Source organism: Malaclemys terrapin, chromosome 1 (assembly GCF_027887155.1).
Source record: "Malaclemys terrapin pileata isolate rMalTer1 chromosome 1, rMalTer1.hap1, whole genome shotgun sequence".
In the NCBI taxonomy this organism is placed as follows: Eukaryota; Metazoa; Chordata; order Testudines; family Emydidae; genus Malaclemys; species Malaclemys terrapin.
The window spans coordinates 295,447,756-295,465,984 of NC_071505.1; the positions used below are offsets into that span (position 1 = coordinate 295,447,756).

The 18,229-nt window shown below is 44.7% G+C and overlaps 1 protein-coding gene across 7 annotated transcripts in view; it reads left to right on the plus strand.

The window, feature by feature from the left end:
* The window catches only part of FNDC3A (fibronectin type III domain containing 3A), a 185,962-nt gene that overhangs the window by 63,666 nt on the left and 104,067 nt on the right, over positions 1 to 18,229 (plus strand). For all 7 annotated transcript variants that reach the window (XM_054014852.1, XM_054014842.1, XM_054014869.1 and 4 more), the window contains one exon: positions 9,384 to 9,459. In XM_054014852.1, coding sequence (XP_053870827.1) covers positions 9,384 to 9,459 — 76 coding nt within the window. The remainder of the gene's footprint in view (positions 1 to 9,383; positions 9,460 to 18,229) is intronic.

Here is an 18,229-nt window from a genome sequence, read left to right on the forward strand (position 1 = left end):
GAGCATAGAACTGATCTACTGAGGGTCAGGCAAAGAAGAAAGAGATGATCTTGAAGTTTAGATGTGTCAGGAGACCTGAGTTTCTATTCTAAACTCTGCTATAAACTTCCTGTGTTACTTTGAGCACTGTGTTCTCTTTGGGCACTAGTACTATCTTAATTTCCTTTTATGCAAAATGGGGATAATACTTATCTATCTCATAGGAGTGTCATGAGTCTAAATTAAATAGTTGAGATCTTTTGGGGGAGCGGGAGAGAAGCTTTGATATGGGGAGGGATAGCTCAGTGGTTTGAGCATTGGCCTGCTAAACCCAGGGTTGTGAGTTCAATCCTTGAGGGGCCCATTTAGTGAACTGTGATAAAAATCTGTCTGGGGAGTGGTCCTGCTTTGAGCAGGGGGTTGGACTAGATGACCTCCTAAGGTCCCTTCTAACCCTCATATTCTGTGATCTATGTGGTCCTTGGATGTTAAGTGCTGTTTTACTTGCTTTGAACAGCTGCGTGAGTCTGAACCAGGGATCGGCAACCTTTGGCACGTGGCCCATCAGGGAAATCTGCTGGCGGGCCAGGATGGTTTGTTTACCTGCAGCATCTGCAGGTTCAGCCGATCGCAGCTCCCACTGGCCGCGGTTTGCCATTCCAGGCCAATGGGGGCTGCGGGAAGCAGCATGGGCCAAGGGATGTGCTGGCCGCCGCTTCCCGCAGCCCCCATTGGCCTGGAACAGCAAACCATGGCCAGTGGGAGCTGTGATCGCCCAAACCTGCGGACGCTGCAGGTAAGCAAACAGTCCCGGCCCGCCGGCAGATTTCCCTGACGGGCCGCATGCCAAAGGTTGCTGATCCCTGTTCTGAACAGTGATTCTTCAAGTGCTTTCTCATATCCATTCCCATGTAGGTATGCACGTGCCACATGCACTGTCACCATAAGGTTTTTCCCTCAGTGGCATCTGTCAGATCAGCTCTGGTGCCCCCTGGAGTCACGCCCTCATGGCGCTGTACATAAGGGCCTGCTGCCCCGCCACCCTCCGATTTCCTTCTTTCCGCCTGTGATGGTCGCTGGAACTGCTCATCCTTGCTTTGCAAGTACTCTCCCCAGTGGACTTTTGTCTTTTTCTCCTGTAAATAGTTAAAATTTTAGCAGTTAGTTGTTACAGCCTAGTTAGTAGTAATAGAGTAGGACCCAGCTTAATGGGGTTCTTCCCTGGCACCGGGACATGCCTCGGTCTTTGGGGTATAAGCCGTGTGAGGCTTGCCACAAGCCTATGCCCATTAGCAACCCCCACTCAGCTTTTCTCAAGTGTTTGGGTGAATCCCATCTGTGTGACTGCTGCAGGATTTGTAAAGTTTTCAAACCCCAGACCCAGAAAGAAGGGGACCAGAGACTTAAGTTCCTTCTGATGGAAGCGGCTCTTTGCCCTTCCTCGGAGCCAAGTCATCCCGACTTGGCACCTAGCACCTCCGCCTCTTTGAGAGAGCACCGGCTTCTTTGAGAGAGAGGCACCACAGCCTGGCCTCTCCGGCACCAAGGAGGGACTCCTCATCTGTGTCCTAGGACTCCCGGCCCCACCAAAGTTTGCCCACGTAGACGAGGTCTGCTCACATGGCACCGATCCCATTCACTGATGCCGCAAAAGAAACAACGCAAAATGGACAGGGTAAGCTCCCCTACTCCGAAGCCCGCCAGTCATAAGGAAACCGGCAGGGTGAGACCCGTGCAGGGCCACTCAGGCTCAAAACCTGCCAATTTGGTGCCGTTGACTCTGGCCCCAGTGAGGGGGCCATCAAATACAGTGCCATTGAACTCTCCTCCGAGGGAGAGCCGCAGCAGTGCAAGACTGGAGCTTCCATCAATGCCATGAGGCATTCCAGGCAGCACGGGACTTAATATCCCTATTGGTACTGCAAACACCAACCAGGTGCGATCCGGCACTGGGGGCAAGAGTGGCTACAGCACCAAGACCGCAGGTGCCGTTGAAAGGGAAGCCGGCAATGATGCAACAATTACAAACAACATGACAGCAATGTTCTATATAAACACACGGTGGAGCATGCTTCTCTCACCTATGCCAACCAGGAAGCCCTCCACCTGTGGGAGTTCTGCATAACTTGATCCATCTCAAGGCCTCTTATCTTCTAGGGGCCCAGAACGTGTTAGCGGATCATCTCAGCAGATCCTTCTCCATTCACGAGTGGTCCATTCGACCGGTGGTTGTGAGGCACATTTTCCAGGAGTGGAGAACTCCCCAGATAGACCTGTTTGCAACACAGTACAACCGGAAGTATCTGCAGTACTGCTCCTTGCAGGGTCACATTCCAGGCTCACTCACAGACATGTTCCTTCTCCCCTGGAAGGACCATCTCTTCTATGCATTCCTACCCATTCCGCTCATACACAAGGTCCTGCTGAAGGTCAAAAGGCACAGAGTGAGCCTGAGCCTGATATTGCCAGCCTCGCCGTGTCGGCACTGCTCACCACTCTCCTGTGGTGAGCACTGGCTCACAACATCTCACAGCCTGGAAGCTCCATGGCTGAATCCTTTGGAGTAAATGTGCTCGGGGATGGTTCAAGAGGTTGTGTTAGGGAGCAGAAAGCCATCCACCAGGGCCACTTACCTGGCAAAATGGAAAAGGTTCTTGATCTGGTCAGTACAGAAAGGGGTCTCATCCATCTGAGCATCAATACCATGTATTCTGGAATATTTGCTACATCTGAAGCAGCAAGGGATGTGGGTGTCTCTGATTAAAGTACACCTGATGGCTATCTCGACTTTTCACCCGGGGTGAACGGCAGGTCCATTTTCGCTAACGCGCTCTGTAGCTGTTTTCTTAAGGAACTGGACAGGCTGTACCTATGGGTGAGGCAGCTGATCCCACCTTGAGACCTTAACTTGGTACTATCAAGACTCATGGGAGCCCCGTTTGAGTCCTTGGCAACATGCTCTTTGCTTTACTTGTCATGGAAGGTGGACTTTCTCGTGGCCATCACCTTGGCCAGGAGGGTCTCAGAAATCAGGTCCCTTACTTTGGAACCACAATGCACAGTCTTCTTCAAGGACAAGGTCCAGCTGTGCCCTCACCTAGCCTTCCTCCCTAAGGTGATGTCGCAGTTCCACAGTACTAGGACATTTTCCTCACAGTCTTCTTTCCGAAACCACATGCCAATAGCTAGGAGCAGAGGTTTCACTCAATAGATGTAGGGCAAGCGCTGGCCTTCTACATAGAAAGGACTGAATTGTTTAGGAAGACTACTCCGCTTTTCGTTGCAGTAACTGATAGGAAGAAGGGCCTCCCAGTCTCTGCCCAGTGAATTTCTTTATGGATTACTTCTATTCACATGTGCTATGACCAGGCAAAAGTCTTTGCTCTGGCACTGACGGTACATTCCACAAGAGTGCAAGCGTCTTCAGCCACATTTGTGGCACAGGTTCCCATCCAGGATATCTGTAGAGTGGAAAAGTAGTCTTCAGTCCACAACTTCGCAACACCCAACGCCATCATGCAGCAAGCTAGGGATGATTCTGGATTTTGCAGAGCAGTGCTACGGTCTGCTTGTTGTTGAACTCTGAACCCACCTCCTGCATCTGCTTGGGAGTCACCTACATGAGAATGGACATGAGCAAGCACTCGAAGAAGAAAAAGTGGTTACTAACCTTCCGCACCTGTTGTTCTTTGAGATGTGTTTCTCATGTCCATTCCAAAACCTGCCCTCCTACCTCTCTGTCAGAGTTGCTGGCAAGAAGGAACTGAGGGAGCGGCGGGGCAGCAGGCCCCTATATATAGCGCCATGGGGGATTGACTCTGGGGACACTAGAGCCAACCCAACGGATACCACTGAGGGAAAAACCTTCCAGCTATGGTGAACGTGGCATGCGCACATCTACATGGGAATGGATATGAGCAACACAACTCAAAGAACAACAGTTACGGAAAAGTCAGTAACCATTTTTTTTTTTTCAGTAAAAACCCAGTGAGCTTTTTAATATGTGATATGATTCAGTCTTGTTAGGAAACTGGCATTTATCACTTAGTTACAGTTTATGTTCCTTGATATGATAGCAAATGGATCACAAATTAAACTTCTGAATGTCAGAAAAAAACATTTCAAATATTTGTTGGGTATTAAAAATGTTTTTTAATCTGTGGCAACATTGTTGTTTTTAGGTTCTAGCTCAAGCAGAGCTAGTACATGTACATCTACCCGAGCCCAGAATTACGCTTCCCAACTGCTGTGTAGATGTACCATTAGGGTATGTCTACGCTGCAGTAAAACACCCGCGGATGGCCCATGTCATCTGACTCGGACTGTGGGGTTAAAAAATTGCAGTGTAGACGGCCAGCTAGTTCAGAGCTCACCCAACTCCCATTGCTAGAGGAGAGAGAGCCAGACCAAGCTAAGAGGTGGTGGAGCTGCTGCTAGCTCGAGGGGCAAACAAAGAGCACAGGAACGTTTCTGATTACACACCTCTAACTCTAGCTGCTTCTGGTGGTTATGTGAACATCATCAAAATCCTACTAAATGCTGGTGTAGAAATCAATTCTAGGCAAGTTCTCTTTTTCATCCCTACTCCCCTGCTTTTATAGTTGCTTGTTAAATCTAAAATAAAAGTTCACTTTGGTGACTGTATGAAACAAAAACTCATTCCTAAAGCTTTTAATCTTGATAAAATATTTAAAGAAATGTACGGTTTACATTGCTTTAGTTTTTGCCCAGTTTTAGACAGCAACAGTTCAAGTATGCTTTTTGAAGACCCATACCATTTTAACTCTTGTTCCTTTCTCCCCCTTCCTTCAAGCGTCTCTCCATGAGTTTGGTAGCAAAAACTTAGCACTCCTTTCTGGGTTATGGTGAAAATCCTCCTACTGACTTTGATCCGTCTGCTAGTTGAATATAGATACTTTTGAAACAAGAAACAATAACTCACCTAGACATAGCATCTCCTTTCTCTTATTCCCCCCCCCATTCCCTTTCTCCAGCCCAGTTACCAAAAAGTGTACAATTTTATTTAAAAAACTATTTTATAATATGTAGAAGTTACTCTATGTAGAAGAACATTGTCTCTTTTGCTCACCTGATAGTTCAAAAGACAGTAGGCTCTTTGTAAATAAAGTTTTTCTAATAGTTTTAGCATGTAAATATCATTTCTATGTCTGGCCTTATTTCTGTTTGCAGAGGAGAAAGTGAAACCATAACCACCATGGGGGGAGGGATAGGTCAGTGGTTTGAGCATTGGCCTGCTAAACCCAGGGTTGTGAGTTCAATCCTTGAGGGGGCCATTTAGGGATCTGGGGCAAAAAAAATAGTTGAGGATTGGTCCTGCTTTGAGCAGGGGGTTGGACTAGATGATCTCCTGAGGTCCTTTCTAACCCTGATATTCTATGTGTCTAAGTTCCCCCACCCCAACCACTAACTAGATCCAGCACCCCATTTCCCAATCTGAGAAAACAATCTTCTCATGATACCCACTAATGTTGTTAGTCCCTTAGCTCAAGTAGCAGAAGTCTATACAGTAATGCTGAAGGTTCTGGGTTCAGGGCAGGGGGGTGAAGGAGGGATATAGTTGCACATAATAGAATTTGTTTTTACCTTTCTCCTTTTAGGGAAAAAAAACCATAGGGTATTATATTAAAAAAAAACTGTTAAAAGAACGCTACTTAGGTTACAAAATCAAATACTCAGAAGTTAGAAAATGCCAGATTTATTGTCATCCTTGCAACCTTAATTCAGCCTCCTTCTGCATTATGATGGTCTTTGATAACATGCTATTTTTCCATAAGACTCCTCCCTCAGAGCATATTGGCACACAAAGGGGCAGAATTAAGGTTGCACAGTCAACTGTAAATGTGGCTTTTCCAAGCTTTTGAGTTCTTGACTTGCAACCTCAATAACTTTCTTTTAACTTAGTTTTTGGTTTGTGCTTTTTAATGTAATCTGTATAGAGATGTAGTTAAATCCAAATGAGCAGATATGGTTATCTAATGATAAAGTGTAGAAGAAAAAAGTATCCCAAGAACATAGTTCTTTGGTAATCCCTATACACTGGAAAAGTGAGACAGAAAAGCAGCCATTGAAAGAGTGGTCACAGGGTTAGCAGGAGATTGGAGAACGAGGCAAAGATAGTATTATCACAAAAGCTGAGGGTGAGTGGGCTATACAAGAATGAAAAATAGTGTCAGAGGCAGCTGGAAAGGTTAAGGGGCAGGAGTGAGAATGAAGCAGAGAGGCTAAGACGGGGTGGGCAAAAATTGTATGGCGGGCCGGTTAGGGGAGGCTGTACCTCCCCAAGCAGCCAGGCTTGGCGTGGCTTGCCCCCCCCCCAATCTAACCCCGCCCCGCTTCTCACCCCCAGATGGCCCCCCGGGACTCCTGCCCCATCCAACCCCCCATTCCCTGTCCCCTGATGGGGGCCCCCCCGGGACCCTGCCCCATCCATCCCTCCCTCCCTGTCCCCTCACTGCCCCCCGCCTTCCTGACTGCCCCCTGGAGACCCCTGCCCCAACCAACCACCCTTCTTCCTGTCCCCTGACTGCCCCCGGAACCCCTACCCCTGACTGCCCCCCACTGCCCCATCCAACTCCTCCTCTCCTTCCTGACTGCGCCCCCGGGACTCCTGCCCCGATTCAACCTCCCTGTTCCCTGCCCTCTGACCGCCCCGACCCCTATCCACACCCCTGCTCCCTGACCACCACCCCGAACTCCCCTGCCCTCTATCCAACCGCCCGCTACCTGCCCCCTTACTGCGCTGCTTGGAGCACCAGCGGCTGGTGGTGCTTCAGCCGCGCCGCCCAAAGCACCAGGACAGGAGCCAGCCACGCCACCGCGCGGCACAGAGTACCAGGTCGAGCAGTGCAGCTGTAGAGCTACGGCCTGGCAAGAGCTCGCAGCCCCGCCGCCCAGAGCATTGCACCGGCGGCGCACTGAGCTGAGGCTGCAGGGGAGGGGGAACAGTAGGGGAGGGGCCGGGGGCTAGCCTCCTGGGCCAGGAGCTCAGGGGCAGGGCAAGAGGGTCCCACGAGCCGGATGTGGCCTGCAGGCCGTAGTTTACCCACCTCTGGGCTAAGACTTCACTAGGATGAAATAAAATAAATCATGGAATTCAAATGCTTTATAAACATCTGTCTAGGCAGTTTTTAGAAAAGCCCTGAAATTACAATTTTAAAATCTATAAACTAACAATGCAAAAAATTTAATGGAGAGAATAATTATTTACCCTGATTGCATATGTCAGTGGTTGTAGATCACCATGAGCCCTTTAGTGGATTTCCTTCTACTTGTCACTTTTTTTGTACAAGTGTAGCAACATACACAAGGTGTTCTATGGAATTGGCACTTAGATGCCTGACCTGTACACTCCAGGCCAAATTCTGCTCTTTTGAATATATATAAATTTGGAATAATTCCATAAACTTAACTGAGAGCAGAATTTGGCTCTCCATCTCAAATATAAAATATGTCAGAGACATTCATGAAAAAAGTTCTAGAATACGGTGTGCTGTTTTCATTTGTATATTTTATATAAACATTCATAGATTTAATGTATTGCACATTGATAAAATGGCATTCACTTTAAAAAAAAAAAACTAACATGTAGCCATTTGGTTCCAGCAGTCTGGGAGTGTTTCAAAGGCAAGTAACACCGGTAACAAATGGAGAGTTGTACAGTGTGTGAAAATATGAACTTGGATTTTTAAAAAAACGGATGCTTAAAGTTAAGCCAAATCAGTATTTAGGCACTGAAATAAGTGGCCTGACTTTGAGTGCTGAGTATTTACTAACTCCCATCAAGTCGCTATTAAATAGAGATAAAAACTGATTTTTATTTTTATTTTATTTTATTTTGTTTGTTTAATTTGTAAAGGTAATCAGCAAAACAGGAAAGGAAATGCTTTTGTCCCTTCCCATCCTCTTTCTTCTCAACAAGGTATTAAAAAGGTGGACTGAATTGTGTTTTCTTTTTGGAGTTTTTTGGAAGAGGAGGATTATTAATTGTTTTTAAATACTTTTTTCTTAGTTTAAGTTAGAAAGTCAGACTTTGTTTATTTTATTTGGAATACTCTGCCCTGCTTGAGAACTGGCAGGATTATGAATAGTTAAGTACCAAGAATGTGAGCCTTTAGCAATTGTGCAGGGAAGGATTTCAGTTTATTCACCCCTTAATTTAAATGCCCAGCAAATAGGTGGGAGTTAAGATCTTTGTGAAAGTTTCAGTACCATTGCCTCTTCAATGGAAGGCTGAGAAAGTTATTTCTCCAGTTTCTGGTCCTCCAAGGTGTCCTCCAGCAAAACAGGAAATCGTGGTTTATTATTCCTAAAGTGAATAAACAGGCAGGGGGGGAAAAAACACTTCAAATTTTTGTCCTGCCTTTATTTAGTAACCATAAAAAAGCACAAAGCCAATTTATTTTCCTTAGCATGTTAATTTTTAATGTCCAGGACTCTGGTGGATGATATGTATTAAGATATATTGCATTGTAGTTTACATGAGACAAAGGACATATACCATGTTTGGACAGACCCAAATGTCTGAACAAGACAAAGATTCTGTCCAAATAGGGAATCGTGGAGGATACTCACTCTGTTCTTTTTTTGTTTGTTTTTAATTTTAATTAGGTTCTTTTAGTAATTATAAATCCCTTTCCCACACAGAAAGGCAGGCTAATAATTAAAACGCAAAAGGCTGAAGAGGTTGCAGATTTCTGGTTTTGGTACAGATCAGTCTTCCTCTGTTTATTTCAGTTATCAAGTAATGTACAATTGATAGAAAAGCAAGTTGGTTCTGCAACGTTAGGAGGATAAACAGATTTCCATGATTAAAAATATACATACAGTTTTTGAAGCTGCATATCTGATGCTCTTACTCTGTCATTATTTATGTAATGTTTTATCTATTAATGAAAGTACAAACATACTAGTACTGTGAGAGGAAAGAAATTGCACAATATTTCCCTCATACTGAGAGCTATTTGCCAAGCAGTTATGATTAATATTCAAATATTAGGAATTATACGCTTTCTTTATGAAGCTATCTATAATGTTTTGATTAATGTCCAAGTTAATAGATCATATTTGTAGTTGGAATAGTATAACATGAAGTACCTCTTTAAATTTCACCAGCAATCCAGACAGTAAATTATGTAAAGTTATTGCCTCAACCATTTGTTGGTTTAATCTTTGAACTTCCAAAATGTTTCACATAAAGATTTATATTTAAGTCATGTGCGTACCTTTTTGTTAACTTAATTCATTTCTGTCGGGGAAGAAGGTAGCAAGCAGCATGCTCTGGAAAGGAATGTATACATTAAATGGAAGAAAGATGGCCTGTTGGGTGCACTGGGTTATGTGATGCATTCCTATGTAACAGTTTCAAACACCTTTTTATTTTTAAGGTTATTCTGGTGCAAGTTAATCCAGGGGAGGCTTTTACAATAAGAAGAGAAGATGGACAGTTTCAGTGCATTACAGGTAAAGTTAATAATGTATTTCCTTGATATTCTCATTTTATTTCAGTATAAACAAAAGGTATTGCAAGAAATTCTTTCATTGTGTAAATGTGTGGTTTTTGAAGTTGTAGGAAGAGGGTTGAGGAGGATATGATTTTAAAATAGTTTTATAGAAGATTCCAGTTAATGCTAGTGTGTAGATTTTTTTCCTTTTCACTATCATAACCATAACCAGTGCATTTTTACATGTATCATGAAATTAGATTCTGCAAAGGAAATGATTGTAAAGTTTACAGTGCAGATGAAGAAGCACTATAGGAACAATTATGGTTTTGCTTATTTATTAAATGCAAATCTCAATTTTAGAATTTAAAGCTGTAATTCAGTTTTTGAAAGTTACTTACTGACCCTGGAAACGGTTTGTTTGGCAGTCATTTGAAGGTAACTGACAAATTAATCCTAGGGATTTTTAAGGTAGAGAAGACAATGTAGCAGTGATTTTTTTTTTTTAAATGAACTCTTCATTCTGCTTGTGGAGAGTATTAAACGATTCCCACTATAATAGCAACAGGACCAGGAAGCAGTGACTATCACAGCAGTCCATGAATGTATAGGCACCAGTTGTGAAAGTAGCAGTGCTTCTGGCATTAGACTGACCTCTGTGCTCCTGGTCTCCCTGTGCTCAGCAATGCAGGTGTGGTATAATACTGTACTACTTAAAAAGTTGGCACTAACAGGACATGAATCTGTAAACTTCATGCATTCTTAGAGGCACTTACTCTTTACTTTCAGAGAACAACTGCTATCATGGTAGAAACATAGGCCTGGATGAACAAAATAATTTAGGTGCCTAAGTCCCTGTTTTAGGCACATAAGTCCCAGTTTCAGGACCACTGTGAGGCAGAAAACTCCCACAAAACCTTGTAGGCACCTACATTTTTGCAGTAAAAGTTTCCCAGGCACCTATGTTTCTGCCTCTGTGCATGCCCACTGCTGCCTCCCATAGGCCACTGCCGGATGCCTATCTTCTGCCTAACCCCCAGCGTGATTTGCAACCCGGAGGACGATAGGCATTCGGTTGCCTAAGGGCTTGTCTTCACTTAAAGCGCTACAGCAGACACTACCTACACTGAAGGAAAGGGGTCTCCCATCAATGTAGGTACTCCAGCTCCCTGAGAAGCGGTAGCTAGGTTGATGGGAGAATTCTCCCATTGACTTTCTGCTGTCTTTGGGAGGGCGCAGCTAGGTCGATTTAACTGCATCATTCAAGGGTGTGGACTTTTCACACCCTTGAGCGACGCAATTATACCAACCTAATTTCCTAGTGTAGACCAGGTCAGAGTTGGGTGCAAGTCTGATCCAGTAGACAACCTCTGAGCATGCCTACTAGATCACGTCCCGCAGATGAGTTCACACAAAATAGCTTGGGGAATGGCGGAAGAGGACCACCCTCAGAATTTTTACTCCAATGGTTAGGGTATTCAAATGCCCCTCCTCCTGCTGGTGAGAAGAAATTTGAGCAGGGATTTCTAACCATTCAGCTATGGGATACTCTGATGTGGGGCTCCCTCAATCTCTCCTGTTGAAGCGGTTGCACTTCGGATAAATAATTAAAGAATAAGTTGGGACAGAGAGACAGCAAGCACAAGCATGAGAATGATTCTATAGCTTTGTGGTTAGAGCACTCATCCGAGATGTGGAAGACTTCAGATCCAGTGTGGCTACTCAGTGACTTTATCCAGAGTGCAACAGCTTCATCAGCATAGGCACATAACTCCAGAAAAGTAGTCACAGTTGAGAATCGCAAGCAGAGATAGGCACCACCCTGCACTAGATTTAGGAACCGATCTCCGTGAGAGAGTAGGGTTCAGCAAACACCCCTCTAATCGGCATCTTCCATTGGCTAGAGTAGGTGGCTCCCTGTCCAGCATGCTGATTTTTGTGAATCGCAGTCTAAGGCTATGTCTTCACACATTTAAACACCCACGCCTGGCCCATGCCAATTGATTCAGAATCATGGGGCACAGGTTGAGGGGCTGTTTAATTGAATTGTAGACTTCTGGGCTTAGGCTGGAGCCTGAGCTTTGGGACCCTGAGGTGGGAGGTCCGAGAACTCAGGTTCTAGCAATTAAACTGCCTGAGCCCCGGGAGCCCGCGTCAGCTGGCATGGGACAGCCCCAGGTTTTTATTTGCAGTGTAGACATACATTTAGGCATCTCTGTATCCCTGTTCATTATATTGGGAGCCTAGGTGCCTAACTCAGGATTTGTGAATTGCAGTGATTTTTCTATGTGCTTGAAAGTTGTGACACTGAACATCACAGCCCCTAACCCCTTTTCTGCATCCAGGCCCATATTCTTTTTCTTAAAAAAAAAAAAAAAAAAAAAAAAAAAAAAAATTTAGTCTCAAGCCTTACTATTAGCATGCTCTAACTTGTAGAATGTCACATTGTAGAAATGAAATCTTACTCACATTATAAGAACATAAGAATGGCCATAATGGATCAGGCCAATGGTTCATCTAGCTCAGTATCCTGTCTCGCAACAGTGGCCAGTCCCAGATGTTTCAGAGGGAATGAACAGAAGAGGGCAATTATTGAGCAATCCATACCCTGTTGTCCAGTCCCAGCGTCTGGCACCCAGAGGTTTAGGAGCACCATAGCATAGGGTTGCATCCCTGATCATCTTGGCTAATAGCCATTGCTGGACCTATCATCTATGAACTTATCTAATTATTTTTTAACCCAGTTATACTTTTGGCCTTCATCACATCTCCAGACAAAGAGTTCCACAGATTGACTGTGGTTTGTGTGAAGAAGTATTTCCTTATGTTTGTTATAAACCTGCTACCTATTCATTAGATTTGGTGACCCCTAGTTTTTGTGTTATGAAAGGGGTAAATAACACTTCCTTATTCACTTTTTCTTCACACCATTTTTAGACCTCTTATCATATCCCCCCTTAGTTGTCTCTTTTCTAAGTTGAACAGTCCCCTTTGAAATCTGTCCTCCTATGGAAAATGTTCCATACCTCTAATCATGTTTGTTGCCCTTCTCTGAAGCTTTTCCATTTCTAATCTGTCTTTTTTTAGATGGAATGACCAGCGCTGTACATAGTATTCAAGGTGTGGGCATACCATGGATTTGTTGATACCATAGCATGATGATATTTTCTCTTTTATTATCTATCCCTTTTCTACTGGTTCCTAACATTCTGTTAGCTTTTCTGACTGCTACACATTGAGCAGATGTTTTCAGATAGAAATCTTGGAGTCATTATGGATAGTTTTCTTTAATGGTAACAGCTAATTTAGTATATATCATCATTTCGTATATATAATTGAGATTATTTTTTTCAATGTGCATTACTTTGCATTTATCAACATTGAATTTCAGCTGCCATTTTGTTACCGTCACCCAGATTTATGAGATCCCTTTATGACTCTTTGCAGTCTTAACTATTTTGAGAATTTTTGTATCATCTGCAAACTTTTCATCTCGCTGTTTACCACCTTTCCCAGATAGTTTATGAATATGTTGAAAAGCAAAGGTCCCAGTACCAATCCCTGGGGGACCCTGCTATTTACCTCTTTCCTTTGTGAAAACTGACCATTTATTTCTATCCTTAATTTCCCATCTTTTAGCCAGCTACTGATCCATGAAAGGACCTTCCCTCTTATCCCATGACTATTTATTTTGCTTGAAAGTGTGGGATGTTGCCAAAGGCTTTCTGAAAGTCCAAGTACACTATATTAACTGGATCACCCTTGTCCACATGCTTGTTGACCCCCTCAAATAATTCTAATAGATTGGCGATGCATGATTTCCCTTTACAAAAGCCATGTTAACTCTTCCCCAAAATATCATGTTAATCTATATGTCTGTTAATTTTGTTCTTTACTATAATTTTGACTTGTTTGCCTGGTACTGAAGTTAGGCTTACCGGCCTGTAATTGCCTGAATTCCCTCTGGAGCCTTTTTTAAAAATTGGCATTACATTCTCTATCCTCCATTCATCTGGTACACTGGTTGATTTAAGCAATAGATTACGTACCACACTTTGTAGTTCTGCAATTTCATATCTGAGTTCCTTCAGAATTCTTGGGTGAATGCCATCTAGTCCTGATGATTTATTACTGTTAATTTATTAATTTGTTCCAAAACCTCCTATATTGACACCACAATCTGGGACAGTTCCTCAGATTTGTCACCTAAAAAGAACGGCTGAGGTGTGGGAATCTCCCTCATCTCCTCTGCAGTGAAGACAGATGCAAAGAACTTATTTAGTTTCTCTGCAATGTCCTTGTCTTCTTTGAGTGCTCCTTTAGCCTCGTGATTGTTCAGTGGCCCCACTGATTGTTTGGCAGGCTTTCTGCTTCTGATGTACTTTAAAAAAAATTGCTGTTAATTTTTGTGTCTTTTTCTAGTTGCTCCTCAGATTCCTTTTTGGCCTGACTAATTTTACTTTTACACTTGACTTGCCAGAGTTTATGCTCCCTTCTATTTGCCTCAGAAGTATTTGACTTCCATTTTTTAAAGGATGCCTTTTTTGCCTCTAACTGCCTCTTTTACTCTGCTATTTAGCCATAGTGGCATTTTTTGCAGAGGCGCCAACTCCGTGGGTGCAGGAGGGTGCTCTGGGCTGGGATCGAGGGGTTCGGCGCGCGGGAGGGTGATCAGGGCTCGGGCAGGGGGTTTGTCTTATGAACAGAGGCTCACAGCCGAGCCTGGTGTAAAAGGCTGGAAGGACTTTGGGTGAGCATTGCTCTTTAAGACATGAGAGTATCTCGTGAAGTAAGTCTAGGTTCTAGGATGTGTTATGATTTTCTTTTATTTGTATCCATTTGTTTCCAGTATTTCTAATTGCTATCACTTGCATCTCTATACTTTGTTAAATGAACTTGTACTTGTTTTCATTATAAACATATCTATGTGCTGTGTGTTAAGTGGGATGGTGATCTGACATGTAACTGGTAAGCTGGGGTGTACTCCTTCTTTGGAAGCAGCAAATTTGTGAGTACTGAGAGTGTCCGTTGGACACTCCAGGGAGATGTTTGTGGGTTGCTGTGTGCCTATTGCTAACCTGGAAAGAGAGACAGTGGGGCTTGAGGGGATTGTTTGTCTTACCTGTGGGGGCAGATAAGATTTCCTCATGCTAAGGGCAGATGGCAGCAAGGTACCTCACAACCCTAGGTACCTCTGGGAAGCATCACAGGAGGCAATCCAGGGAATGGGCAGGATTTCAGATCCTCAATTGCATAAAAAGGATGGAGAAGGTTTTTCTGCTTTCCAGATACTAACAGTGGAGGGGTCAAAACCAGCAGAACTAGTTTTCTGAGATCTGTTACTTTCTATTTCTTACAAGGCCCTCTAAGCTCTTTCCATGCATCAACTACTCCTGAGGACATTCTGTGCCAAAAAAAAAATAAAAATTCTGTGCACAATATTTTAACATTCTGCAAAATTCTGCAGATTTCATTTGTCAAATAAGCATGGCAGTGGGGAGCACAGGCCACTGGCTGCACAGAGGTGAGAGATCACTGTAAAGCTCCCCCCGGGATACATACTCAGCGGTGAGGCCGCACCCAACCCTGACACAGCGTAAGGACCAGGCCTGCCCCAGAAACACCCCAGGGCCCTTCCCCTCTGGGCCAAGTGCACCAGGTATGGGCAGGCATGCTCAGCAACACAGGTTGTAAGTGTGGAGGGGTGTGAGGGTTTGCACCCCTGGTTACCAGGCAATACAGCCTAGTGGCCAGAGTCCATAGAATCATGCCTGGTTGCAGGCCAATGCGGCCTGGTGGCCAGAGACTCTCCCACTCCACCAGGTCCCGGCCTCCGGCCCTAACTGCGGCGTAGGACCTTGCCCTTGGCTCAGCGGGAGGGTCCTACCGAAACACGCTGAGGCTTGCTGGGGGCAAGGTACCAGTCCGTCGCCCCCCCGGGTCGCTTCCTACCAGCTTGAACATGGAGGTCTCCCACGAGTCCCTAGGTTCCCTGAGGGCCTCCAGGTCAGTCACCTCCCCAGGTTCCTCCTGTAGTAGGGCTTCGGGCCGACCTGGAGAGGCTTCAGTCTCCGGCACCTCCATGGGTGGCGGTTGGTCCTCCGTAGGAGCTTCCCGGTCAGGTCCCTCCCCTGCAGCCGCCAGTCCAGACTGAGCTGGGCTTCCTCCTTTTATACTCCCAGAGCACTTGGAGCATGCCCAGTATGGACGGGGCAGGACTTCCACCGTGAGTGCTTCTGGCCTGACGCTTCCGGGGCTGGTGCGGGGCAGTGCTGCCCCGTCACACACCTTCCCGCTTAAGAAGGACCCTCCGGGTTGGTCCGCCTCCTCCGCCCCCTCACTCTGTCTAGAGAAGAAATCTGCGTTAGCGTGGGCCTTACCCGGGCGATGAAACACGTGGAAGTCATAGGGTTGGAGGGAGAGGTACCATCGCATAATCCGGGGGTTTGTATCCTTCATACTATGCATCCACCGTAGAGGGACATGGTCTGTGATCAACCTGAAGTTATTCCCCAGCAGGTAATAACGTAGGGCGTCGATGGCCCACCTCACCGCCAGGGCCTCTTTCTCTATTGTGGAATAATGTTGTTCCCGGGGGAACAGTTTACGACTTAGATACAGTATCACGTGTTCTTCCCCATCTAATTGGTGGGGTGGGGATCCGGGTGCGGGTGGCTTGTCGGGATGGTCCAGGTGCAGGGGAAGTGGGGCTCATTGGGGGAGGGGTTTCTGAGTGCACAGGGGGGCTTGGCAGAAGGGTCTGGGTATGAGGGGGTCTGGATGCATGGGGGTTGGGCGATGGGGGAGCAGCTCCCTGTATATGGATCCCTCCCCCTGCAGCTTAGGAGCGATGGGTGCAGAAATTGGCGGGGAGGGAGGGAGTTTGCAGAGCTTCCTGCAGTTGGGGGAATTATCTGGGGGTGGGTCTGACCCAGCCCTGGGTACCATGCAGGGGAAGAGGAAGTCCCATCCTCCCCAGTCCACCCAGGAATAGCAGCTGGAAGCCACCAGCTGGGTATTCCCCAGTCCCGCCCCCTGCCCCATAGTGATTTACCTCTTTGCCAGCTGCCCTGGGCAGCCGAAACATACTGCTGGGGAAGGTTGCATGACCGCTTTTGTGGCTTCCTCATCAGAAAGTCATTTTTCTGCAGAGAAGCAAAGAAATCCGGCACATGCACAGTGGCACAGAATTCCCCCAGGAGTAACCAACCTGTGAAGGATATAGTTGTTGGACAGTAATATGTCTCTGAAAGAAAATTAGCACTACACATATTGCTAAAGTTGTTCTATCTGATTTGGGGAGAAAATGCAGAAATTTTCATAGAGAATCCAAGAGGGGATACATCTTTCTGCAAAGTGGATAAGGGAACTAGCATCTCCTTGAAACCTGAAGCAGTACTCAAGGTTCTCTTACAGAGGAAAATGCAAGCTTCTCTAAAGAGGATGTTCAAGCCTTCTCCATAGGCCATGGAGTCTAAGATCTATTAGATGGCTGCAAGAATTGAGCAAATCTCTGGCTGCCAGAAATAAGTAGTCATACATTGCCAAGACCTCATCCTATCTTAATCTCTTTCTTTAGTGATGGCACATTCTATATTATCAGGATGTCTTTTTGTTCTATGGTCTCCTCTGTCTGAGCTCTAAAGCTTTGGGGGTATTAATTAGGTACCCCCTATTTAGATACTACTATTCATCACTATATAAATTCTTAGCTAGCTAAAAGGTTCTTTGGGTTTGAATCACCTGTCTAAAAAAGGTCACTCTAAAGTCAGACTGGCAGCTGTCTCCCTTCAATGAAAATTCTTGTCTTGGAGGAATTAAAAAAGTTTGAGCAGTCACTGACTAATAAAAAAGACTCAGGGGCTTCCTGGGGAGGAGGACAGATGCCTCTTCCTTTCCCCCTCCTTTCCAAATGCCATTCATACAGTATAACTCTCAAACCTTCAAGAAGAGCCTGCAATACCTGAGCTTATTGCCCAGATGAAAGACCACTACTGTTTGTTCATGTACACCTTAGCCAAGAACTAGATTTGTTGCTATTTGCAAACATAATTGGATGCAACTTTTGTGGGTCATGCAGGCAACTGTAAAATATTAATCCATCCTGATTGTTGGATTTCTTGTACTATTGTGGGAGGTCAAAAACATATGGACTGGTATAGAAGATTAAAGAAAGAAACAGAAAATTATCCTTAGCTGTTAATTTCCTTTCTTCAAGAGCTTGTATACAAGTCTAGAACTTGTCCCTGTAATAATTTGTTTAATGATAATGGTTTGTTTTGTAATTATTCCTAGATTTATGTTTTGCTGGTATGGCTGTTAAAGTTTCAACTGAGTTCTGTGGACTGACAAATCCCTTATCTAAGGGGAGGATGGTGCTGTCAAAACTTAGTTATTCTGTCTCCATCTGCTGGCTGGGGGAAATTGTATTTTAGCTGTCTGGAGTGTTAAAAAATGTCAAAGGAAATAAATTAACAGACAGTGAAAACTATTTTCCCTTTCATTATTAGTTTCCGTGATTCTGCAGAATGTTCAGAAACTAAACTATTTCAGAATAATGTTATAATCAGATTTGTATTGAAGATTCTAACATGACCCTAAAGAGGATTCAAATCTTTTCAGAAATTTGTTTGTTACAGTTTATTCTTTTCCCCCTTTTGAACCACAAATTGGTCAATCTTGCAACTGATGGTTTTGTGAGATTTATTTGCAACATGTCAGTCTAGTAATTACTTCACAATTTCTGTGGGGAACATAGTACTTTTATACCTTGATATTCAGGCAAAAGT